The sequence below is a fragment of the Colias philodice genome, chromosome 6 (genome assembly GCF_061535455.1).
Source record: "Colias philodice isolate Cphi_HAF_F1 chromosome 6, ilColPhil1 Martin Lab GWU primary, whole genome shotgun sequence".
Classification (NCBI taxonomy): Eukaryota; Metazoa; Arthropoda; class Insecta; order Lepidoptera; family Pieridae; genus Colias; species Colias philodice.
In genome coordinates, this window is record NC_143091.1 from 3,169,187 (window position 1) to 3,196,061 (window position 26,875).

The 26,875-nt window shown below is 34.4% G+C and overlaps 2 protein-coding genes across 8 annotated transcripts in view; one reads left to right on the forward strand and one right to left on the reverse strand.

Annotated features, from left to right (window-relative positions):
* Positions 1 to 26,875, reverse strand: part of LOC149487556 (guanine nucleotide exchange factor DBS-like) — a 99,684-nt gene that overhangs the window by 30,013 nt on the left and 42,796 nt on the right. For all 7 annotated transcript variants that reach the window (XR_016315719.1, XM_089696103.1, XM_089696102.1 and 4 more), the window contains exons 4-11: positions 26,537 to 26,767; positions 26,094 to 26,227; positions 25,158 to 25,277; positions 24,580 to 24,700; positions 23,350 to 23,500; positions 23,114 to 23,268; positions 22,684 to 22,854; positions 22,083 to 22,220 (exon numbers count right to left, since the gene is read on the reverse strand). Coding sequence is in view for 6 of the 7 variants with exons in the window: in XM_089696103.1 (XP_089552229.1) it covers positions 22,083 to 22,220; positions 22,684 to 22,854; positions 23,114 to 23,268; positions 23,350 to 23,500; positions 24,580 to 24,700; positions 25,158 to 25,277; positions 26,094 to 26,227; positions 26,537 to 26,767 (1,221 nt within the window). In the remaining variant the exon portion in view is untranslated. The remainder of the gene's footprint in view (positions 1 to 22,082; positions 22,221 to 22,683; positions 22,855 to 23,113; positions 23,269 to 23,349; positions 23,501 to 24,579; positions 24,701 to 25,157; positions 25,278 to 26,093; positions 26,228 to 26,536; positions 26,768 to 26,875) is intronic.
* LOC149487557 (E3 ubiquitin-protein ligase CCNB1IP1-like) lies at positions 23,726 to 24,569 on the forward strand. The gene has a single exon (XM_089696155.1). It carries the CDS (start codon positions 23,726 to 23,728, stop codon positions 24,506 to 24,508), a length of 783 nt encoding a protein of 260 aa, XP_089552281.1. The 3' UTR covers positions 24,509 to 24,569.

Here is a 26,875-nt window from a genome sequence, read left to right on the forward strand (position 1 = left end):
TAGCGTAGCTTATAACAACAAATTAATTTAAAGCAAAATTGTATACGCACCTTTAAATTGGTGCACCATTTACATAGTCTGGTATAACTTTAAAATTCTATTTAACGTTATCAGTGTCTGAAAGGTCGTTGGACCTTGAATTTTGTGAAAGCAAATATTTGTACGTACTGGGTGATAAAACGCACAGTTTCTTATCAGCTGAAAACGACGCAAAGGAAGTTTTTAGTCCCCGACATCAAAATAATCAGGAAAATAAATTGACACACATCGATATAATCCTATAAGAATTTCATAAACGAGCTTAATTCGAGAATCGTCAGTACCTTATCACTGCAAACGCAAACGTAGTTGGGGTTGCAGTAGGCGCAATCACACTCGGGACATTCGCTCCAAAATATTTCCCCGTTGCAGCCTAACCGGCCGCCGGTTTCCACCTCTACCCACGTCGAACGCTTCATCAGGACAATCTGACCCACTAACTTTCAATAACACAATCAATCCAAAAACATAACACTCTGTTCCACAAACACAAAATTTTTACGCAATAAATTCAAAAGCTCAGCAAAAGCTCGAGGCGATGCGCGCTTTGAAAAAGTACTAGGCTCGCAGGAGTTGCGTGTAGGTCGAGCGAGCGTGGCGGCAGGACCGCCACTCTACGGCTCATCGGACAGACTGCTTGCTCTATAGCCCGAGAGGCAAGAGTCGAGACGCACGTATGCGGACCCGCACACGCCTTTAGTCAAGTAGGAAATCCTCGCCGGCCTAGTAAGCTCAAAATGTATACAGTACCGCAATAATTAAGTGAAAATATTAAAATGGTAGTTTATAAAAATAAAACAGCGCGGATTAATTAGACCTCGTAAACTGTACGATACCAATTCTTTTACAATGGTTAAAATTATATATTTCACTGTAATTACGTGTTGAATTAAGATTAATTTCCATGGCACTCTTAATTTATCACTGTCGATCACATCACAGTTCAAATGTTAGTGATACGCATACTCGAACCGAGTCTCAAGCACTGACGCAGAGGAGCAATGAATGCGATATAATGCTTTGTTGACAAATATCCGTGACAAACCCGCATTCTTCTCGTACTACGAACGTGTGGACGAGATGCGAACGGCCACCGATAATAATAATGATGTTATACGCAGCTTCCCATAGGCACAGATTGATAAAATGTACTAAGCCTAAAAATAGTAACTATAGGCAATGTTCAATGTATATTTAAAAAAAATCTTAAAATTTGAGTACAAGTCTTAAAATAAAATTTGTACTCAAAAGATGCGTATGATATCTAACAACATATTCTTATTTGAAAATTTTTATTATACAAACAAAGTACCTAAGTATGTCAATAAAGATGCACTTTCAGATTTATTTTAGGACAGCAATAAAAGTCGAACCACATTCATTCAAACCAAAAATGCAACCAAAATAATTTCTTGGCAGAGAAATATCTGAAACTGAAGAAAAAATGTTGAATTTATAACTCCTTGTATAAAATTGTGTAAATATAGAACCAAGTGAATAAATATTTAACGAATGAAAATAGATAGATATTCATTTCATATTAAAAATAAGATTTCCGTATTCGGTTTAATAGCAATGTAGCAATGTGAATACATATTGAATATATTTACAGAGTGAGTATAGATGTATATTTAAATTAAGATTACATAGGGAAAACCAGTGATAGAGTTTTCTTCCGCAATTCGCAAACAAATAAAACACTGATTGATTTTTAAACGAATGCATAATTCAGGACACGTCAATGTTTTCACATACTTACAGTTGATATGTAAATATAGTAGTGAAGCGAAGAGTTTTGTAAATAATTACTTTATTGCAAAGTATACTTCAATTAAGCAGTTTCTCCTCAAACCATATATTATGTTAATTACCAAGACGTCAACTTTTTGGTAAATAAATCAAATTGTAGCTAGTATTTTCACGCAATAATTTTAATTGGGTAGAAAAAACTAAGTATGAACAGAGTCAAACATGAATGCATAGTAACCAAATACATGTACAATAAAAATATAACGTCATCACATCAGTTTTAATCTAACATATTCTGTTACATAAATTAAATACTTCTAATGTTTCTTCGCATTTAGTTACAAACGTAGCTTCGGAACTGGTAACACTTTCGTTTCTAAATAAAACAGAGAAATCAACACAGAGTAGGACAATTCCGTGATTCAACGTTAGCCGACCGAATGTCCAACGCTTGAATGTTTTGAACAAATTCGATTCGAATCAAATACCAAAATTTTCGAAGTTTTGAGATTTTATTACAACGAAATGTTTGCATTCTGTACAAGTTGAAAACATTGTTTTACTGATTATATTACCGGTATAGAATCTCAGGGTAGGTTTTGTTACGCAAGTTTCTAAGAAGAATGCGGCTATGAAAGCTTGTTCCTGCTAACTTGGGTGTAGAGTTGCTAAACACGGTTTCGGTTTAAACAACAATAACATAATGTAATCATGCAAAATAACTGGTAACATTCGTAGTTATAACAATATTTTTCGTACGTTTCTTCAAATTCAAATAAGTAGATAATATGCAGTAGAGAAGAGTAGTAAGTCAACAGTTTAAGTAGAGAGTAGTATAAAATATATCAATGGATAACTAGGGACATTTATCAAGACAAGGAAATGCACATTATAGTGGAACGGCAAAGAAGCGTGTTTCACATAATAAAGTTGCTTTTACACATTCACCGATCTGAGAAATATTCTAGCTATACTAGGAGTGTTTGCGTACCTAGTGTAATTGCGACATTACGCCATATTCGCATGCCATATTAAGTGTAACCACTTTCCTATTTTAAGTTACTTTATTGACGTAATATTAAATTGTAAATACAACACGATTGTCGTATAGGAAATGTAATAGAATGAAACCCATTGAACACGACTGTCGACTCTACAATATTTTAATAGGTTGACGTAAACTTCGCGTAATAACACAATCAACTAATTATTGAATCTGTACTGTTCCGAATATGGATCTTATGAGTAATCATTTAATATAATTACAGACTAAAAATCATAACGATAAAAAAAATTAAGGAAAATGTAGTTACCATGGTAGAAATAAAACATAATTTCATATTTTATTGTGTCAAAAGAAGAGAATGAACTGTAGAAACACGACAGTTTTATTAGCCACCCATACGTATTTATTACAATTTTAGAGCATGATAAACTGTTTTGACACGAAACCAACCATATATAGAGATCGTAGACATAAATTTTTACATTTGGAATGATAGGCAATTTCGATATCCGAGCATAATTGAAATCATCCGATCAAATCGTAATAATTTTAACTTTAATTTTAGGCCACGGGCGTTGATTGACGGTAGACGTCTCAAGTGGATTTCACACATCACGGTTACGCAGCAATATCGAATCTGAGTACTGGGTCCGAGTTGCAATCGCCATTGAACTTTCGATTAAAAATAAACAGATATGACTTTATAGTTTATTGTAATGTATGACATACAATTTCAAAGATATTAATTATATAGTGTACTAATAGTTTCACAGTAGGTCAATGAATCCTTACATACAAAATATTGTGTGTGTGATTGAAAATAATGTAACGTATGCGCTAAATTTATTTCCCTTGCAGGAAATTTTAAACAATGAAATCGTTTCACAATAACTCGAATGAATCATTATTGAATCCACTAACATCACTATTTGCGCTGCAGTGATAAAAGAAGAAATTTTATCATACGATTTAAATATAATAATTTAATTTAAAAACATTATACTGTACTTTCATTTTATATAACTTTTAAGAACATAGCGTACAATTTATACAGTTAGTAACGGTTGTTAATCTTTATAAAAGGTAACCGTTTTCTAAATTAAAATACATACCTACGTAAATTTTAAGTTGAACATGGTCGTTAATTAATTAACATTGGTGTTTATTGTAAATTTTATACGACATTAACAATAATATAATACTCCTACATTCTCAACAACTGTATTATGACCCATTCAAGTATGTTTTTAAGTACATACTAAATAATAGGTTTTATTTTGTCATTTACGAAGGTTTAGCATTTTTGTAAGGCTATTACAATATAACATATTCTATTTTGCAATGGTTACTATCTCTTCCTGTTAAATTTCAACTTGATCTGATCGGTAGCTTTTGGGGTACGACTTAATCTGAAAGATTTGTGATAAAATTATATAAATGAAAATACTTGACATCGTAATAATTAGTGTTACTTTAGTTGTGTGTGTTTTATGCGTCTAAAGATATAACAAACACTTCGTATCAAGGAATTAAGACTTCACTACTTACAGATAATTATATCTTGAAATATACATACACTAGTTACGTATGTAGTACTATATCACATTAAAAAAATAAAATAAAATAAAAATCATTTATTGAACAAGGTTCCTTACATCAAAATATAGACCCCAGACTCCCAATATAGCTTTCGCTGTGTTTCAGGAGTCTGTGCCTTCCCGATACAGTACATTAGAATAGTTCAATAAAATACATTAAAATAGTAATTAGTTAGTACATACATTAATAACTAAGTCAGCAAGTTGCACATTCAAGACATTCAAATCATAGGCGCGCAGCTTATGCTATATTCCAACTAGTATCATAAAGCGTAGGAGTAAATCAAATGGCTTTTATCGAGGTGCGTTTATGTCTTCTTCCAAGTTTGGCAAATATAATGGACACAGCTGTAATGGACATACTCGGCCAACAACTAATATAACGAAATGTGGTTCGCCCACACCCTTCCTAATTCAGTTTGCGACCGTGAGATATTAAAAGTCAAGTTTGAATTTGATTTTGAAATGTGTAAATGTGAGAAGAAAATCAAACCTGTTCTCAATTAGATTGTAATAACTAAATATGTAGTTGATTCGTCTCTCGTCTTTCTTTTGAATGGTATAAAATGGAGTAGTATATTTCATGTAGTTACGAACTAACGTAGGTTATAGAGCTTTTTGTATTTAAATTACATACATCATTTTTTTACTAATAGAAATTAGAAACCAAACGAACGAGTCTTTTTTTGGGAATTATAGGTTGAAATAATATTAATTAAAAGATGGAATAAATGGTCATGAAATATAGCTAAGTATTGGAAAAAATTATATGTCGCTTTTAAGGACGCTGTCACAAATCTGCGTTACTCAAATTTAGGTATCTAACGACGTAACTTTGTTCGCGGCAATATCACGCTCACGTAAACATAGCGCATTCCATTTTATAGACCATCTTCATACTTGATATTATTTTTAATTTTTGATATTATGTATTTTTATTGAAATTGATTCCAGAAGATTACTAGGAACTTTAAAAATTCATTTTGTTACTTTTATTAGTAGGTACGATCCTAATAAGTATGTTAGTATATTCAAACAACTTAAAAAAGTGTGACTATTTTACAACATTATTTCATTGAATAATAATCTATGAATTGTATACAATATCAAAGCTTTTTAAGAAATGTAGAATTATTATCATACATATGATGTTACCGGCACTGTATTAAATCCGGCATTGTATACAATTCTTAGTAAATGTATGTTATTCCGAAAAATAGTCGGAATGAAATAAATTATAGGTATTCGTCACATAACACATTACCTAGGATACTCTTAAATCTGAACTTTTCCTACGTAGCAAACACATTTGCAAGTGTGGGTGGTTTTTGGGGTAGCTATTGCCTATTAACCAATATGAGGTCAAAACTAAAATCCAAGATGGCGCCGACGAAAATTTTACATCTTTTCGTCATGGGTGTCATTTTCATGGTTTTTGGGGTAGCTATTAACCAATATGAGGTCAAAAATAAAATCCAAGATGGCGCCGACGAAAATTTGACTTTTTTCGTGATGGGTGTCATTTTCATGGTTTTTTGGGGTAGCTATTAACGAATATGAGGTTAAAACCAAAATCCAAGATGGCGCCGACGAAAATTTGACTTTTTTCGTGATGGGTGTCATTTTCATGGTTTTTGGGGTAGCTATTAACGAATATGAGGTTAAAACCAAAATCCAAGATGGCGCCGACGAAAATCTGACATCTTTTCGTCATAGGTGTAATTTTCTTAATAATAAAGAAGTAAACTAAAATAAAATAACAAAGATTTTCGTCGGTGCCATCTTGGATTTTATTTTTGACCTCATATTGGTTAATAGCTACCCCAAAAACCATGAAAATGACACCCATGACGAAAAGATGTAAAATTTTCGTCGGCGCCATCTTGGATTTTATTTTTGACCTCATATTGGTTAATAGCTACCCCAAAAACCATGAAAATGACACCCATGACGAAAAGATGTAAAATTTTCACCGGCGCCATCTTGGATTTTAGTTTTGACCTCATATTAGTTAATAGCTACCCCAAAAACCATGAAAATGACACCCATGACGAAAAGATGTCAAATTTTCAGCGGCGCCATCTTTGATTTTAGTTCTGACCTCATATTGCGTAATATCCACCCCAAAAACCATGAAAATGACACCCATCACGGAAAGATGTAAAATTTTCGTCGGCGCCCTCTTGGATTTTATTTTTGACCTCATATTGGTTAATAGCTACCCCAAAAACCATGAAAATGACACCCATGACGAAAAGATGTAAAATTTTCGTCGGCGCCATCTTGGATTTTAGTTTTGACCTCATATTAGTTAATAGCTACCCCAAAAACCATGAAAATGACACCCATGATGAAAAGATGTAAAATTTTCGTCGGCGCCATCTTGGATTTTATTTTTGACCTCATATTGGTTAATAGCTACCCCAAAAACCATGAAAATGACACCCATGACGAAAAGATGGCAAATTTTCGTCGGCGCCATTTTGGATTTAAGTTTTGTCAAATTGCTTTACCCCACCAATCCGTTCAACAACCCATAAAAAAGAGGATCTCAGTCAACATAATTTTTAAAACATAATTTTAAATTACAAATAACTGGAATATGAAACTTATACAGTTTACTCATATAAAGTATCAAATATTTCAAATCACGAAAACGACAGTATACGCACAATAATCTTTTTCTAATTCGTTTTTATTTTTGGGACGAGGAGCGATACACCCGTCCTTCCAAGAGCGCTTCTGAGCGCGGTCTGACGACCCGCGAGAGCAAAATGTATGAAGAAATCGACAAGTATTTTTAATTTAGCTTATAATTGAAATAAAATTTTGATTTAGATACAAAAAAATTATCACAATCTATAAAGGACTATATATCCCTCAATAATTTATAGGTAAGAAGATAGATTAGGCTTTTAATTTTCTTAAAAGTGTACCGAGTCATCTGACTGCAGGTGTACCACAAGGCGGCGTCCTCTCTCCTCTTCTTTTTTCACTCTTCATTAACTCCATTACGAACAACATCTCATCCCGGTTCCACATGTATGCTGATGATCTTCAGATTTATACGCATTTTCCTCTGTCTGATTTGCCTACAGCCATAAACTCAACTAATACTGATCTCGATTTTATCGTTAGGTGGAGCAAGCTGTACGGCCTTAAAATTAATCCCCACAAAACGCAAACCATTATTATCGGTAGTCCGCAGTTCATGTCTAAAATCGTGTGGGATAATTTACCTTCCATTTACGTTGACAACACTAAGATCCCTTACAGTCCGTCTGTCAAAAATCTCGGTGTCCATATAGACCTTACACTTTCCTGGCATGAACACATGAAAATTGTCAGTAAAAAGTTATTTGCGGCATACCACTCCCTTAAGCGATTACGAAATTTTCTTCCGATTCCGACCAAAATTTTGTTAGCACAATCACTCCTTCTCCCTATCCTCGACTACGCCGATGTCAGTTTCTGTGACCTTACTGAGATACAGCTCGATAAGCTTGAGCGATTTCAGAACTTGTGCATCCGTTTTATCTTCGGGTTGCGTAAGTATGACCATGTCTCTGCTTATCGTCGCAGGCTGAAATGGCTGCCTATCAGATATCGCCGGGATGCTCATGTGCTGCATCTGTTGTATGGAATATTATTCGATCCCAGAACCCCACCCTACTTAAAAAACAACTTTGAGTACGCAAGTAACCACGGATTAAATCTTAGATCCAGTGATACTTATCTCCTTAATGTACCCATACATAAAACTAAATTTTTCAATTCCTCATTTACAGTGAAGGCTATTAGACTATGGAATGACTTACCAATAGCTATACGCAAAGCGAGTTCCATTGATGCTTTCAAAAACTTGCTTTTTAATTACTACATATCTTTAATCAAGTGATGACCTTATATATTTATGTATTTTCTCTCATATATATATTATACATTATACATATTTATATATATATTATATATATATATTATACATATTTATTTATTTTTTATCTTTTTATTGCTTCAGTGCTTCAGTATACACCACCTACCTGTATTCGTTGTTTTTGTCATTGCTTTCCTTGGTTGGGTTACCTGGAAGAGATGGCTCTGTAGCCATAAGGTCGCCCATTGTGCAATTTATGTGTATTCTATTTTATGTAATATCTGTAATTTGGTGTGTACAATAAAGTTCTCATTCAATTCAATTCATTCAACCGTTTTAGACCCCATTTTTTTGCATTTTATGCGATCATTGTGCTGGGAAAATCGTATTTCAGTGACAATTTTGTATGACGTCGTACAATTTTTATAAGATGATCGTAGAACTGAATATATTATCTTTAAATTAAGATATTACTTTGTTCTCACGTGTAAGTGCTTTGAGTTAAAATTGTACCGTAAAATAGCGGTTTTTGTTAAAAATCTGTTATAGCACCCTTAAAAGGCGTATCACGTATTTTCTCAATCTATAAAAAAATACAAATTATTTATTTTTATTTACGTATAGCGTTTAATTACAAGCATCGTAATGAGCAGGTAATAATACAAGGATTTCTTGTAAAAGCAGCATACCAAGACTACATAATATTGAAGGTGATATTGTTATAATATTAATTGAAGTACAAGTCAACTAACCGAAGGTAGACCGGCTGGCTTCGCAACGTCCAGTTTCAAAACTACTTCTATATTAGTAGACCCTTGCTTTACTTGTGAATGAAGAAGAAAGCCACTTAATATAATGAGTTACAAATAAACTTTAACATTTAACATAGAGCTTGAGCTCTATATAAAAAATGTTAATAAAAAGAAAAAAATTATGAGTCCCATTTTTTCATAAAAGTCCCATTTTAAGTCCCCTTTACCATTCCACCAACATTTTTGGAAATTGATTCCTAAAAGAAATAGAAGTTGCTGTGTTATAAACAGGAACCGACCAATATTTAACTTTAAAGTCAACCAAAAAGACCGACTTATGATACTGAGGTACACAATATTAAAATCATCGTGTATAATGTTATTTTTGTTGTTTTATAAAAAGATGTAACAGAGTGGCGAAGTATAAAAATAAAACTCGTTTCATAGACAAGCAAAGTTAAAAATTAGCATATCAGATGAAAGTGAATTACGAGTTTATGGCATCACGTATGATAATCACCGGTGGGGCAACAATTTTTGCTTTCATTTAACCTTCGAATGGACCTTAAAGCAGCCACCGGACGTAAGGTAGGTATGCAGATGATATTATCATGATAAGCATATGATGCCTTATGTAATTATTGTTTCAATACCAAACGTTGAGACTTTCAAAAATAAGTATACATAACCTAGTATTACGACTAATAACGTTTTTTGTGTCTATGTCAAGGATTCCGTTTAATTTTGACTAAAATTAATATTTATGAAGGAGACGTAATATATCACTTTATAGTTATATTACCAGGGTTTAAATTAAAAAAAAATAAATTTTATAGTTTGTGTCGAATACAAGTCCTTACTTAAATTGTAATAAAAATCTGGACAGTTCCCTTTAATTTATATTCTGCTATAAATTATAAGATTTTATTAGGCGCGGGACATATACAAGCGGCGCGGCGCGCATCGGGCGCACCGCGGGCGCGCCAGCCGGCGCGCCTCGGGCGCGCTGCCGGCGCGCCTCGGGCGCGCTGCCGGCGCGCATCGGGCGCGCTGTTGGCGTCCGAAAATGATATTTATATAGAGTGGTTAAATGCATTTTCTTCATGCATAATTTAGTAAAATTATGTTTTTTGTGCTAAAAGAGATTTGAAAGTAACGTTAATTTGAAAGTAACGATTTTGTTTTGATAATTCCTTGTAAGTAAATAGCGAGGATAACCCCACGATTGCAAATATATCTTTGTTGGAAATGTTGGAATTTACTTGGAAAATTTTATAGTACTTTTAAAGTAATTTTAAAGTAGTACTGGTGTAATGATGGAAGAAAAGAAGGTTAAAATAACACAAAATTTATATTGTACTAGCGGTCCGCCCCGGCTTCGCCCGTGGTACATATTTCGCAATAAAAGGTAGCCTATGTTCTTTCTCAGGGTCTAAAGATTATCTGTGCCAAATTTCATCAAAATCGGTCCAGTACCTAGTTTATGCGTGAAAACCATACATACATACATACATACATACAAACCTTTCCTCTTTATAATATTAGTATAGATAAAATATGGTTTTCAAACACAGGTTTACATTTAAACCATATAAATCTTATCATTAAAATCTCAGTTCAAAAGTATTTACAGTACTGATCATTCCACAATATTATTACAATTACAAATAAATAAAAAACACAATCAAAATCAGGATTATCTTTATTTCTGACATTGTAAATACATGGGAACTTTCATTATGCTCTTCTTCATTTTCACTTTCCCTACTGCCATCACCTGTGTAAATCATTTCATCGATTAATTCAATTCACCTTTAAAAACAAAACGAAGAAGGGTATGTAATAGCAGCTCTATATAATTCCACACAGAGAGAACACATTTTTGACTGACAGGCTACCGTCTCCTATAGACCGGGAGATACTGACACAAAATTTCGAGTCATTTGTAACAGGATGGCGGTTCTACAGGGGTCTTAGTACGCAATGACAAAAAGAAAAACGATGGTGTGAACGCTGGTACCGTCGGCTTAGTCGCGTGGGCGTTAGTCGAACTCGTCGGAAAAATAGCGAAGTCAAACGATTTGTAACACAAAAAATTTAGAATTTACCGATAGCCCATAAAAAAGAAGTAGGCGGTAGTGTCATGCCATACTTTTCCGGTGTGACTTACAGCCCGCCATACCGACGCGAATGTGTTGATTTAAAAAAAACAATTCAACCATTTGTACCAGGCTAACTTTTGCACAGGTAACCATCGTCGTGCAGCCATTTACGAAAATCGCCATGCCATACTTTTCGGACGATTCCAAATGGTCGCCATACCGCCGAAAATCTGCAAATTTTTTTTTTGTAAAAATTGTAACAGACAAATGACTCGAAATTTTGTGTCAGTATCTCCCGGTCTACTACCACCCGATTTGTTTTTGATTGTGTATGACCGTGAATTGACCTCTATTTGGATGCGATGGGGGAAGCGCGCCTGCGGTACGCCTGCGGTACGCCCGCGGCGCAACCGTGGCGTGCCGCCTCGTCGCCTTTCCAAAATTCTTTCATACAAAATGTATAAGAAGGACGTGGTGCAAAACAGATTCAAGAGGTGCGCTTATGGCACGCCCGCGCCCGCGCCGCTTGTGTTTGACCCGCGCCTTAGGGTTTTTGTGAATACCCGCATATAGGTATGATACCTTTATTGGCTATTCATTTATATATTATTAGTTTCCAAACAATACAAACTTGTATATCACGTCTAATGCCGGGTCCAGACTGGTGAAACGTAACATGCAATGTAACATGCAATGAAAGAATTCACCGTCCACATTGCTGCAATGTATCATGAAAGGTAACACACTTTGTAACAATTTCTCATAGTTTGGACGTCTTGCGCGCGCGAATTGTGCATTACACGCGCATGCTACGAGCATTACAAGCCGCGCGCGGAGCGATCCGAAATTTGTCGGTTTTTCGACGAACACAAAGGGGCAAGGAACACGACTACGGGAGGTTCGTAGTGAATGCGCGTTATGAGCGCGCTATGCGTCCACACCAGCAGCGAACATGCAATGAAAGGCAGAATGTTACATTGCATGTTACGTTTCACCAGTCTGGACCCGGCATAACAAAGTGTTAAGTTATACGCATATGTATGTATTTCACAACTGGGATTTCAAATAGTTGCCTAATAAACGTCATGGTTAGTGCGGAATGTTGGTGAGTTAGAGTAGGTATACGTATGTTCTCCGTGGCTAATGAACCATGGTTATATATTATGTACTTCACCGTAGAATCCCGTTCAAGTCACGAAGACATAACCGTAGCTAATTACCGGATTGTTAAGGTTAGTTGAGCATAGAATTGCCTATTTGAGACAATGTCAGCATCATTAGCATTACTTTATTAGTAAGAAATATTTTGCTTCTTCTACGGTTATGGATTTATAATTTGGGACGAGTTAAATTTTTGTGTGGTTCTTATGGAGAATCTAATGAGCCACCAATGGAGCAGTAAAACGTGCTACATACTTACAAAGTCTTTGAACTAGCCACGTGTGATGTGACGGGAAAAAATAAACAGCTAGAGTACTTAGGCCATTGATGGCTTCCACAGCGGGTGGTTTCACATGAAGTGGTCCGTAAAATGTGTGAGATAGGCCTATCTTGCTGCCATTGTTCAGAGCCTACACCATTGTCTCTATGGTAAAGCGGACACTTCCTTTGGTTAAGGGACACTCATCAGTTCATGTGTCTATCTGAATTTGCATACAGTGTAGTCGTTAACGGATAAAAAATATTAATTAACGTTGTCTTGTTTGAAGACATAAGCATTTTCAATTCTCTGTATGTCGTCTGAAGAAATAAGTTGTTTTGATGGTTAATTTCTAGCCAGCTAGCGAGCGTATTGGTAATCAATAAATCGAGTTCCCAAGAAACATGACACTGAAAAAATATAGAGGAGATGCTAATCATAATAATTATACACAATAAATGTAACGACCAACAAAATAATACATCTGTTTCTATAGTCTTCGATTAAAAACAAGCAGTATATATTTATTTCCAAAAATTAAGTGGGTACGAATAGTGCTGCTCATAGTGAAAACTTCTTATAATCTGAACCAAACACAAAACAAATATTTAGTCACAAAACAAATATTTAGTTGATACGAAACATGATGCAGGTGTGACGGCATTTAACGAGTTAGTTCCATGCTATTGTCGGCTATGACATAATGTGTGTTTATCTGTGCTGTGGATAATAGATAGCGAATTGCGTTCACCTTGGACACCTTTAGAGCGGAATGTTGAAGGCATGATATTTGTTGATACAATTAAGTTTGTCTTCACGCAGACGGTAAAGAGATGTTGCGCATATCAATAGATCTTAATAAAATATCTAAGAAATAACTTAATGTAGAGACAATACTATGAAGTATTAGGATCACTGTTTTATTGTTGTTTTTTATCATTTGGATTTTAACGTCTTTGTTTAACGAACTTACAATTAGAGAGCAACAAGACGAACAACTTGCTATCTCCATTTATGAAACGTCCATTGATTGTTCAGATTAAAAACCGTTTTACTGTTATTATACTGCCTACAAAACGCCTACAGATAAACAACGTGGAATTGCCCTAAAGCAAGCAGCGTTTTACAAAGGAAAAATATTAAATTATTATTCAAAACAGTTGTGCAGTTAAAGAGGTCCGTTCATATAACCTTGATCATGCATTCCTCAGAACGGGAAGTAAGCCCCAATAGGTTGCGCCTAGTTATTAACATTATTTAAACTATGATGCTTTATGGTATGTAACATCGCGTAATCTATTTAAATAACATAGTTACATTAATTATTAGTTGAGCACCTATCATGCCAGGTCAACGGTAGTAGATAATAATTAGGAAGTATGTCACACCATTTTCCGGAAAGGAATATTTAAAATTGCCGCCAGCTGATTTTATATTTCATAAGAATATCTAACAAGCTCTGGTGTCACCGTCCGTGATTCCAATTGAATTTTCTCGGCGCTTCATTCAATTGTAATTGACTGTCCCTTTGGCCTAGATATCATTCGCAACTCGCAGCTGCCTCGTTTATTTCATAGTACTATCTTCATCGCGAATGTTTCCTTTTCGAATTTATAACAATGTTTAACTGACATAAAAGCCTTTCAACCTCTCTTTGATATTTTGAATAGATGACGAACATTTAATTTTAACTTTACCTTCTGGATTCACATAGCAAATCGTTTTACGACTAGGTATTGTATTAATTAATAATACATTTACAAGCCATATTATTAATCTTTGTAAATTGTATTTTATGTATAAACTCATTAAGTAAATAAACCGGATTATTTTTTATACTTACACTGTAAAAAATAGAAATCGTTTTATATGCTCAAACAAGTTTTTAGCGATAAATGCGTTTCATCAGGGATTAGACGATAATAGTATTTGTTATAGAAAAGAAAGGGTCCGGAAGGTAATCGAACGCTAGAACAAAACACAGACTACTGAAGCGAAACTCAAATAGGTAACAATTAGAGTTATAGAGCTAACATCCGATGTGTCGTCACGGATATTACACCGCGCCCTACGATTATGTGTGATCACTTTCACTAGCACCATATAATGTGATCCATACTGGTGTCGCCCGAACTTAGTTCCGCTATGTCAGCTATGTTTTCATTCGTGGTTCTGATGTGAAGTAATATTGAATAATATCTACTAATAGCATCGTGGAATCCGCCGAGAATTTTGGCCCCGTTATATTTTATTTATTTTTGTTATATAGTTACATAATGGTTCACGGTAAAGCCATCCATTGACCTTTTGGGAAGTTTTTTAATTTATGTTAATAAACTTAAATAACAAAATATAAAATTAATTAAATTTATATTTTGTAACTTTTAAAGCTTTTAAGGCTTGTCCTCGATAAGACAAAAAACTGTCGTACACTTGAATTATTCAAGGGTAAAAGCTCACTAGGGCTGCAGGGTGATATTATCTCGTTAAGGTCTAGTGGGTAAAGTCACATCAGCGCAAGATGTCTACTTAGAGCGGCAGCGGAGGAGTGTCTTTAGGGCACCAACGGTGGCGTTCACAGGCCGAGTTAGCAGGCTTATTGCGCACCCATCAACACGCACTGGACCAGCGCGATGGGTTATTATTTGTCCAAACCTCTTCCCTCATAAAATACATATTAGAATACAAAATTATGAAAAGTAAACCTAAAAAAACGCCCCAAGTCCCTGGCGGTACTCGTGGGCGTACTGTTGATGACAGTAGGCAGGCACGCCCCGGTCCAAGGGGTGGTAAGAAAAATTAATAGCAATGGCCCATCCTTCCGAATAACAAAAGGAGTCAAACAAGGTGACCCATTGTCTCCAAAACTCTTCAATGCTACCTTGGAAGAAGTATTTAGAAGCTTGGCAGCTCGATGGCAGAACAAAGGTTTTAAAATCGGTGAGCATCGATTAACAAATCTTCGCTTTGCTGATGATATTGTTCTCTTTTCCTCCACAGCCTCTGAGCTACAAACGATGCTCGAAGACCTGAGCGATGCAAGCCTCAGGGTCGGACTTCAGATGAACATGACCAAAACAAAGCTTATGACTAACAGCACCAAAACCACCATCGTTGTCGAGGGTGGGTCGGTTGCATATGTCGATGAGTATACTTACCTCGGCCAAATAGTTTCTTTTCAAGCCAGGCAGGATCAAGAAGTTGCCAAACGCATTGAAAACGCTTGGAGAAGCTTTTGGTCGATGAAAGAGCTGATGAAAGGAGACTTGCCTCTTTCACTAAAGCGAAGGCTCATGGACATGTGCATCTTGCCCATCCTCACCTACGGTGCACAGACCTGGTCATTGACTGATCGCCAAAAGTCCGCACTTGGGGTTTGCCAAAGATCAATGGAGCGCAGCATTTTGGGCGTAAAGCTTTCTGATCGCATTCAAAATAGAACGCTGCGCTCAAAAACACAGATTGTCGACGTAGCCCATAAAGCTGCCGAGCTCAAATGGAACTGGGCTGGACATGTTTGCCGGATGTCCGAAGAGTTGTGGGCAAAAATCACCACTATGTGGATCCCCGACAATGGAAAAAGGCTGCGTGGAAGGCCCAAAATCAGATGGCGCGACGAACTGGACTCTCATTGTAAGGAATGGGCTAAAATTGTTCACAATAGGAAGACATGGACGAAGGGAAGAGAGGCCTTTGCCCAGCAGTGGGACAGCCATGGCTGAATAATAAAATAATAATAATAATAAATAACTTTTAAAGATTGAAAGTAGCTTAATACTTATGTGCCACATACATCTAGATTCTAGATGCTTCCTACATCTAGACTTCCGTTATAAAGACCAAACATCGCCAAATCATTTAAATCAATAGATACTTCCTAGTTCCTACACACATAACAGATCAGCACCCACCAAATGCCAATCTCCTAGGAAGTTAACTGGTCATAGACTGGCCCTAAAGGACCGACTTACTAATAAACCTGAACCACAGACATGTATCAAGATAGACTAAGCGAGTGTATGTACTTCCCGTGTCCAAACTAAGATTATGAAACTTACTTGACGCTGGCCTACACTCAGTCCGCGCTTGCAGTTCGCCAAGGAAAGACGTGAAGCTGAATAAAGTAAAATGCCGAATTACGCCGTTATAAACTGTAGAAACTCCACAGCTGTGAGTGGCCGAGTTAGCAGAGATGTTTCCTTCCACCGGTAAGTAATTTTCTAATCAGACTATGCACTATTTATTTTAAAATCAAATAAAGAATATCTGTGGAAAACGATCGTGACAAACACGGATACCAAATCATACGAAATGATTCGGAATACATTGCGGCTTTTACTTGGCACGGTAAAGATCGAGTCGTATGATAACAAGCAATGAATAGCGTCTTCTCATTTTTCTGTTCTCATTTTTCTGTCCAATTTTGTGGTTAGTGATGTTCATTTGATGCAACAGTTCTCGATTCTAATCGATTTTATAATCGAACAGAAAAATGATAATTTGAAGGAGCAATTTTTCAGAAAAAAAGGCATAGATTTTTTTTGTCATTTAATACGACTTGACCTAGAACTTTTATGTATTTTAATACAAAGGTACTAAAAATAAATATTATGACATGGACGCCATTAGTTAAAGTGTCATCTTGGGAGTTTTTTAAGAAAACTCCTTATTGCTTAGACTATGTTTGTTTTTTCAGTTTTCCAAGTAACCCGAACATAAAAGAAAAATGGATTGATGCAACGGGACATAAAGATTGATTGATTGACAGTTTCATTACTTTCTTTCGATGGCCTCTCTAGTACGTAGTACACGGTAACTCAATGGGCATATGTAAGAAAAAGCTAAAACACATTAGTTTACTTGTTAGAATATTAAAAGGTTTATAAATTTATTTTATCATTCCTCTGTCTATGGTAATTATCATTTTTCTGTCTTGAATCGATTTAGTAATCGATTACGATTCATTTATTTAATTACCCCTTAGACATAGATCTAGTTTGATCTGATTTCTTTCGATTTACTTCGATGGGATAGGACGATACTAGAATCGCCGCGCGAGTGGCGTCCTAATCGATTTAGCGTAAAATGAAATTACCATCACTAAAAAGTGCTCGTGACGTCATAACGCGTCAAGGTCAGTACAAAAAATATGACACGCTTGGTTTTCATACAGATCGCGGTACTTGCGTAGTCTATCTATGTCTGTGACCTGAACGTTATTAACCACCTTCCTGCAATGTAGCCCTAAAAAGTGCTACTGCTACTGCTACTCAACTATTGCTTATATAAACTGGTTACTTTTTACTTTCTAACTAGGAAATTAGCAGCAATAGACAAAATACCAACGACAATTTTTATCGTTTAATGCTTAAATTCGTTTTCTTTTTAGAAGTTCCGTCCAAATTATTTGCTATAAATATTTTTTTTTAATCGATCTCCGGAAAATTCTCACATCAAAGCGTATGTTCGTATTTTCTCATATGTATTTTTAATCGTACTTATAAATACGCATTGAAATAATTTAATACACCACAGATGCGTGAAAATAAAATGTAATCAGACCTAAGTATATGAAAGTTTTAGAACATCGAAAATAGAAACCGTCGAGTCAATCAAATGCCAGAAAAAAATGAGTATTAAATATTCAAAAGACGTGATAAGGGCTATAAACTAGTACATAGTACACCTTCCACGATACGCACGTGGTGGAGCATGCAATCACGTCATAACTCATGCGTGTTATGAAAGTTATGCATATACAGTGGTGGACGTTTAATTAGAAACACGTAACAGATGAAGTAGTCATCAAATTTATTTACATTTGTGTATTAACGTATTAGAGATTAAGCATTATTTCATATGTAATAGAACACCCGTTTATCTAGTTTTATAAGAAATTGCTTAATTTTAATCAAACGTTAGCTTAAATTAATAAAATTAAACAACTTTAAGTGAAGTCTGATTTCCGACTATTTTCAGTCTGGACAACAAATTAGAAACAGCTTGGTTCGAGTGTTCCAAAGTCAAAACCTGTTGAAATGCCGCCAATATTTTTATCTTCTACAAATATTTGCACCGTTTTTTAAACATTCCATCTAAAATTTTCTGAAAATTAATTTACTTTGCAGTATAAATGGGTAAAAGTAAGATTTGTGACCCATTAACAAGAAAAATAATTTAAAGTTTACATTTTGACAAAAATTGGAGTTACAGTAAAATTGCAAATCATTTAGAGTGTTCGATAAAAAGATATTCAATGCTACAGTTTATTTAAAACAGCATGGTACTTCTGATCAAGTGCCTAAAAAAGCTCGACCATGAAAAACCACTGCTCGCGAGCATAGGCAAATAATTCTTTTCGCAAAGATGGATCTATTTAAAGGTTCCAATTGTATTAGGAAATATGTTTTTGCAAACGTGTTAAAATCTCATACAATCTAAGCCACGACGTTGTAAAGCCGTTGTTGTCTATAAAGTTTATAACAATCTAAAAACAACCCCATTAGTGCCCATACTATAATGTTTCCTCCGCCATGCTGAAGCCTGAACTGTATATTTATTATCTAAGGCCTGGTTAACTGAACGACGAGCCTTTAAAGATGGCAATTGCCATCAGAATTGATTAAATTAATTTTAGTTTCGTCCAAAAATAAAACTTTTTCACCGGCGGACTGTCCACGAGCAATATTTCTTAGTAAATGAAAATCGTTGTTGTCGCTGTACTGCCTAGTAAGAACCTGCACTTTCCTGGCGTCTCTCCCAAAAATTTTTGCCTCGACTTACCGCCTGCAAATTGATTTCATCGACACATTGCGAGGTTCATCTTTGGAAAAAACTAATTTTATAATAGAATTTCAACTTTTAAATGGAACCATCTTTGCCAAAAGAATCATTTGCCTATCCTCGCGAGCAGTGGTTTTTCATGGTCGAGCTTTTCTAGGCACTTGATCAGAACTTTAAAATAAACTATAGCATTGAATATATTTTTATCGAATACTCTAAATGATTTGCAATTTTCCTGTAACTCTAGTTTTTGTCAAAATGTAAACTTAAAATTATTTTTCTTGTTAATGGGTCACCAATCTTACTTTTACCCATTTTTACTGCAAAGTTAATGAATTTTCAGAAACTTTTAGACAGAATGTTTAAAAAACGGTGCAAATATTTGTAGAAGAAAAAAATATAGGCGGCATTTTAACAGGTTTTAACTTTGGAACACTCAAACCATGCTGTTTCTAATTTGTTGTCCAGACTGAAAATAGTCGGAAATCAGACTTCACTTAAAGTTGTTTAATTTTATTAATTTAAGCTTATGTTTGATTCAAATTAAGCAATTTCTTATAAAACTAGATAAACGGGTGTTCTATTACATATGAAATAATCCTTAATCTCTAATACGTTAATACACAAATGTTAAATAAATTTGATGAATACTTCATCGTGTTACGTGTTTCTAATTAAACGTCCACCACTGTATATATTTAAAGTATGTATAAATAATAAATATTGTTGTGTATCTGATTGCCTTGGTGGTCTACGTGCGATGTTTCTAGGAGAGGAGAAGTCCTAGGTGGTCAATAAATGGTCGAATTGAATTCTTTCAATCATCATGCATGATAATGTTCACAAAAATCCTACTAATATTATAAATACGAAAGTTTGTGAGGATGGATGTGTTGTATGTTTGTTACTCTTTCACGCAAATACTACTGAACCAATGACTATGAAATTTAACACACATATAGAGGGTAACTTAGATTAACACATAGGATAGGTTTCATCCCGGAAATCCCACGGGAACGGGAACTATGCGGGTTTTTCTTTGAAAACGCGAGCGAAGTCGCGGGCGGAAAGCTAGTAAATAATAAATATTGATAAAATAAAACCGTCAAACACCAATTAAATATCAATTGTACTTCAAAATATTCAAAAAAAGATATATAACATGGGAAAAAAGCGATTTATTGCGAATTTAGTCGTAATATTATGGGAACGGAAGAGCATGACGCATGATGATAATGTTTATTAGAATAATTTATAATATCCTATTCCTATCAAATTTTACGGAATCACAAGTGAAGCAAATTTTATACGAGAAATGAGAATGCAATTGAGCTATTTGATAGTAAGTCTAACTTTAGCACAAACAGAAATAACCGTAAAATTTATTTTAATACTTTAAATTATTCTGCAATATATTATTTTTTATTTTCACTATTTTTTTAACATCTTCAAAACGCTTTCAATTAGGTAGCGCTTAAACAGTTACTCGATAGTTAAAAAAATGCTTCTCTCCTAATCCTATTCTATTGTTTCGATGTAATTAATGATCGAATTAAATTTTACAAGACGCAAACTCCAAAAATACATATATAAAATGCTCATGAACCGTGAAAGCATATCTATTCGTGACCTCCACTTTCGCATACTTTCCACATTCGACACTGGTTTTTGCAACACGATCTACTATACTTGATTTTATGTTTTTGGTTTCGTTAATGACGCAATAATTAGCATATATTCGCACGATGATACAATTCTTGATATTTAGTATCCTATGTGTTAACATGTCTTATGTAAAACAAGTAAACAATAACAAAAACAACACAATATACAAACTAGTGTTGGTTATTTTTTGCGTCGTTAATGCTCGTTAAGTTGTTACATATACAAGTTTTTTTCACACATACTCACTTATTTCTTTTTTGTAAACGTTCGATTTAATTTATTATTAAAACACATGATCGAACTTTATTTTATAACGATGAGAGATTAACATTTTGAGGTGATAACAGAATGATGTTTTCAAAATAGTAACACTAATTAAAATATTAAGAATTAAGAAATATTTCAAAACTAAATTAGACATAAATAATAATTCCATTTTTACGATTGAATTGCAAAAAATGATTAAGTAAAAGACATTAATGATGCAATTGAGGTCAGTATTTCATAAAATTTATGAGCGCATTCTGATGACAGAGCCCATCATTGAAACTATGTACTTGGGAGGGTTGAATGATCCTTTTACCTTTGTCTATTTCATCAGCAATTTTTCGTGGTTCGAGGTAGGATTTTATGATACTGGTATTTTTGGATTAAAATTAATATTATATTGTTCCATAGTAAAGCATATAGCATTTTATTCTACGGAAACATTCGTTTTTAAAATAGAAAATTATTAAAAAAAAACTAATTAATAAAAAAATAATGTTTTTTTTAAATAAAATATTTTGCACTTCCCGCTTCTACATTCTACAACCGTTCTTCTTTGCAATCAAAGTCAAACAGATGACGCGTGTACTAAAAATTTTCATAGCCAATGTTCTAAAATCTAGAACATTCTAGAACGGCCAGGGAAGTTCTCTGACCTGTTCGATGGGTGGCTGCAGCACGAGCAGAGCGCGGCGCTCAGCGGCGGCACAAACTGCACGGGGCGCGCGGGTTTTGCCGCCGCCCGCTGCAAGTCACCAATAGCGCAGCATCCTCCACCTTTGGAAATGTTCTAGAACATTCTAGAACGTTCGGGAAAGTTCACTGACCTGTTCGACGGGCAGCTGCAGCGCGGCGGTCTGCGGCGGCACAGACTGCACGGGGCGCGCGGGTTTTGCCGCCGCCCGCTGTAACGTCGCACGCTTCACAGTTACCATCAGCCAAACGTCTTCCACCCTTTGTGACACCTGATAATAAGATTTAGATTAGTATGATATGCATGCTATAATTTCTATATTCATTTCAAATGATAGACTAGCCCGGAGACTCCTAGGTAGCCGGGGTAAAAAATATAAGTATTATCATTATCATATTGTCTGTTACTCGGTAAAGATAATAGTAAATTATAGGCATACTTAATACTAGTAATTTTTAAAATTTGATAAATTCGTTTTTGTTTTAAATTGTAAAAATAAATATCGAATCTTTAAATTGATAATATCGATTTCTACAATAATTAAAATTCAAATCTAATAAACTTTTTTGTAAAAGAAAGTGACTTAATTTTAATACTAAATAAATTAATATTAATACTAATTTATTAGGTGGTGTTGGTTATCGCTACTTCATTACCTCATTATCTTTGAGAGTTGTGAAAATGAAATTGAGCTACGATCAGAAATGACTCTAATTCATTGATTAATATTTTACCTGTGTAACAAGCGCTCTAGTTTCTTGCGTTGCAGTCTGCATAAGCATGTCCCTGAATTCATCGGGTGACGTAAGGCCAAAGCTTTTTGCGTCTTCTAATAACTTATCTACAGCTATAAGACCTCCTTCTCCTGCTAATATTTCTACTCCTGTTGTGCACCACTCGTTTGCCTAAAATGAGAACGAATTAGAATGTTCGAAATGAAAAATTTTGAAATTAGAACATTGCGACTTTTTTTTTCTTTCTAGTTGCCAGTGAAACATTGTCTAGATTTTAGCTTACTTTTTTGGGTATCTTGCAGATAATAAATTTCAAATCCAATTAGATTTTTCAAAAATAAAAGGATAATCAATCTGTTTTTATTTTATCACTGAATCTAACAAACATGAATTAATCATAATTTTTAAGTTATATATTAATTTATTGTACCTTATCTATTCTATCCATAAGCTCTCTTGCTTTTGTTAAAAGTAAATTTCGTTTTTGTATTTTATCGATTAGTAAAGCGCTAGTTCGTCTTAATTCTTCACATTTCGATTCTATATGGTCCAATGAACTTAAAGGATCTTGCATTAATTTTTCACCTGAAAATATATTTATGGGTTAAGTTATTCATAAACAGTTTAAAAATAGTATTGCTTTAATGCTAATAAAGTCATACATACCCTCATCAATTACTAATGATGCGGCATCGAGATCACAGTTACATAATTTTTCAAATTCACTAGCCTCTTCCAGAAGACCGTCGACCCTATTTGCAGTTTCTCCCACTTCAGTCATATCGCATGCTGTCTTTAAATGTGTATCTAAAGTCGCCTGAGAAAATACAAATTTTTGTAATTAATATATATAAAAACTTTTTTGAAGAGGCACCGTGCCTGTCTTGACATTTCCATTGCTACAGTTTCAGCTATTAAAAAAAAGTAATGTGTCAAAAGTATGCTGCAAATAGTGGCTTGTCAAATTAACTTTAAAATGGTTGTGTATGTATTAATTTTTATTTATTGATACAATAAATATAAATTAAAAAACTGTGAAAAGATGACGTTAGACATTATATGTAATTTTCGTAAGTGCAGAAGATCACTATCTAGCCAAGCGTGGGTAACAACATGTTCACATGCTTTTTGCGTTGAACACGGAAAAAGCGAATTTAAGCGTAACGCTGAGAATTCATTAACATGTCCCGCGTGTGGAAACGAATTACGTGATAAGTTCGACGTAATTCAAGCTGATCTTAAACCAAGCGAAACATTCAAGTCAATTGTATTGGCGGGTTTAAAACCAGACACTATTATGGATGTTGCAATGCGAGCAATGTCGTTTTGGTCCTATCAAGTAGAACAAGAAGCTTTGTATCAAGAAAGTTTAGCTAAGCATTCAAAAGAAAAGCTACAATGCTTAGAAGAAATCAATAATATAAATACACAGAAACTCAAAGCCGAGCTAGAAACTTGTAAACGAAAAATAGCGTCACTGCAAACAGATTTTAACAAGAAAAAGAAACAAGCAGAAGAATTGACCGCAAAATTAGAAGATAAAACGAGAAAACTGCAAAAACTAACATTTGAATTGGATTCACATAAACGGAGAGATATTAGAACGAATAATTTTGAAGAAATAAGTGTTAATAATCAAGAAAAGTGCATGGATATATCGGAATTAGTTGTGAACAGAGTACCATCTGAACCTTTTGTCTTTAGACCCATGAAAGAAGTAGAAGATTCGCGTAGAATAATGTGTTCTCCAAAAACACCAATGTTTGATTTTCGACATAAAAATAAACAACCAGCTCATTTTCAATTCAGACCGATACGATCTTAAAGCCATGATGAGTGCATGTAGTTAATTATAATAATATATGAAATGTATAATTAAGGATAAAATAAAGTTACCTGCATTTGTTTAAAATTTAATAAAAATGTTCTAAATTTCAGCCAATGGTTTAATTTCATTGAATGTTTCTTCCAGAAATTATCAAATTGTTTTTCAGTCTCTTCAAGTTGCACAAGTAGCCTGCAACAGCGTAATTTGTTACGATCAATTTTCGGATAATGCTGTCATTACGAAACTACTACAATATAAAAAGCAAAACATTTATACGTCTTTTTTGTGTGATTTTCGATATATGGCGTTAGTGCTACGGTAATAATTGTGATAATAATTAAATCCATAAAACAATATAGAATAGAATTATACATTTTTGTTTATTTGTTTACGCAGTTAATTATAGACAACTGTTTAAAATCATTTTATAATCAATCTATGTTGCCGTAGATTTTATATATTATGTAGTGTTAAAAAAATAGATATATCGAATGTCATAAGTAGAGTGATGTTTTTCATTCTTTATATGATTTTAATTTTAATCTGTTTGAGTGAGATAAAGATACCTAAACTTACGAGCCTATATCTAAATGTTCATACTCAGTTTAAATAAATTTTATTTATTATTGTAAATAAGTTTTATTACCTCTCCACAGCAGCTACATGACTTATAATATTATATGTAAGATTTGGTTTTCGCACTTGCGTCAGCAACTCCTCGCCTTGCGATGTCGCCGACGCCAGTTCAGTTTTTAAAGCTTTATAACTGAAAAAAAGAAATAATAACATTGAGCCTGTTGATTATAAGCGTTTTACTTATAAATTTACTATGAAAAGTTTGTTTAGGTCAAATAAAAGGAACATAATAAATTGTTGAAAAATAAAATAAATATAAAAGAGCATTGGCCATCTAGCCATATTCTTAATACTTATTCCTATAGTCCGTTCGCGTTAAGAAAATAGTGAGTCATCAGTGCAACTACAGGATGAGGGTCTATTCACAGTGGAGAAAAAGTACAAACATTTTTTTAAACATTAAATTATTATTAATGGAAAAAAAAATGTCTTAAAATTACTTAAATCACTATTCAGTATCGCTAGATTCTTCAGTTACATTTATTATGAAATAATTTTGTTCTTTTTCGTTTTTTAGTTGCATTAAAATCACACAATTTAAAGTACTTATAAACATTGTAAATTATGCGTCTCTCTCCGCTATGGATTATTGATCCACTTTTATTCTTTCGAATTGGTGAAGTATTCATTTTCAAAATTTATTGTTGAACGAGTCACGCAAAATACACAACCGTTTTGTTCAAAGGTCAGATTTCAACTGGTCACTGTGAACTCGACTTTCTAATTTGGGGCGTGGCCAGGCCGGCGGACAACGATGACTCACTATTTTCTTAACGCGAACGGACTATAATGTCAAATTAATAATCGTTAAATCCAATACTGTAAAAATTTTGTGAACACGTTATTTAACAAAACAAATCAAATGCTGGAAAACTTCAGCGCATTTAACAACAAGGGTATCATGTTCGTTAATTGAGTGGCGGCCATAAAGCAAAAATAGACTAACCTAGATTCCTGACAATCTAACAATTCTTTGGTTTGAGTGGGATCATTGCCCATGTCGCAATCAACGATCTCGTGCATGAAGTCGTCCAGTTTCGTCGAGATTTCCTTCATTAGAGTCGAAAATTTCTCTAGCGCCTGTAAGAATTAAATTCAACTTTATTATCTGTATAAATAAGTTCTATTTTTATTTGGCAATTTCTTAAATCAGTTTTCCATACGGCGATCAGCTCAGTATGAAAGTTCCCAGTTATCTACATTGATTCAGAGCGCAAGGGTATCATCATATTGTACAAATTACTATATAGCTATATCAGAATATAGACACCTCATGAGTAAATTGCCTTTAATCTTTAAATATGTATTAAAATTCCAATCTTAACTATATCAAAAACGTCGCAAAGCTATTCATCCTTCTCTACTTATATTTATTCAACTCATACTCACTATCCGTTGCTGTATCCATTCCGAGTGTGAGTACTGTAACTCGCCCCCCAAGTCTGGTGTGAGCTGTGACTTGTCAAAATGTTCATACAACTCATCCACAGTTGAACACACAAGCACCCTGAACCTGAACTCTTCCTTGAACAACTTGCTGCTAACTTCAGAGAGGGCCTTTTGTAGGAAACTGGCCGGTCGGAGCACGTATACCGCGTGGATTACGCCCGGGAAAAATTCCTGGAAATAAATTGGGATTGGTTAAAATAATTGCGGGTATTTCTTTAGAAATTTGCGGCACGAATTAAGGGGGGGGAGGGGAGGGAAAGGGAGGGGGGAGGTAAGAGG

Excerpts from the sequence above, each read along its gene's own strand:
- LOC149487557 (XM_089696155.1), top strand. The coding sequence starts at position 23,726 with ATGACGTTAGACATTATATGTAATTTTCGTAAGTGCAGAAGATCACTA.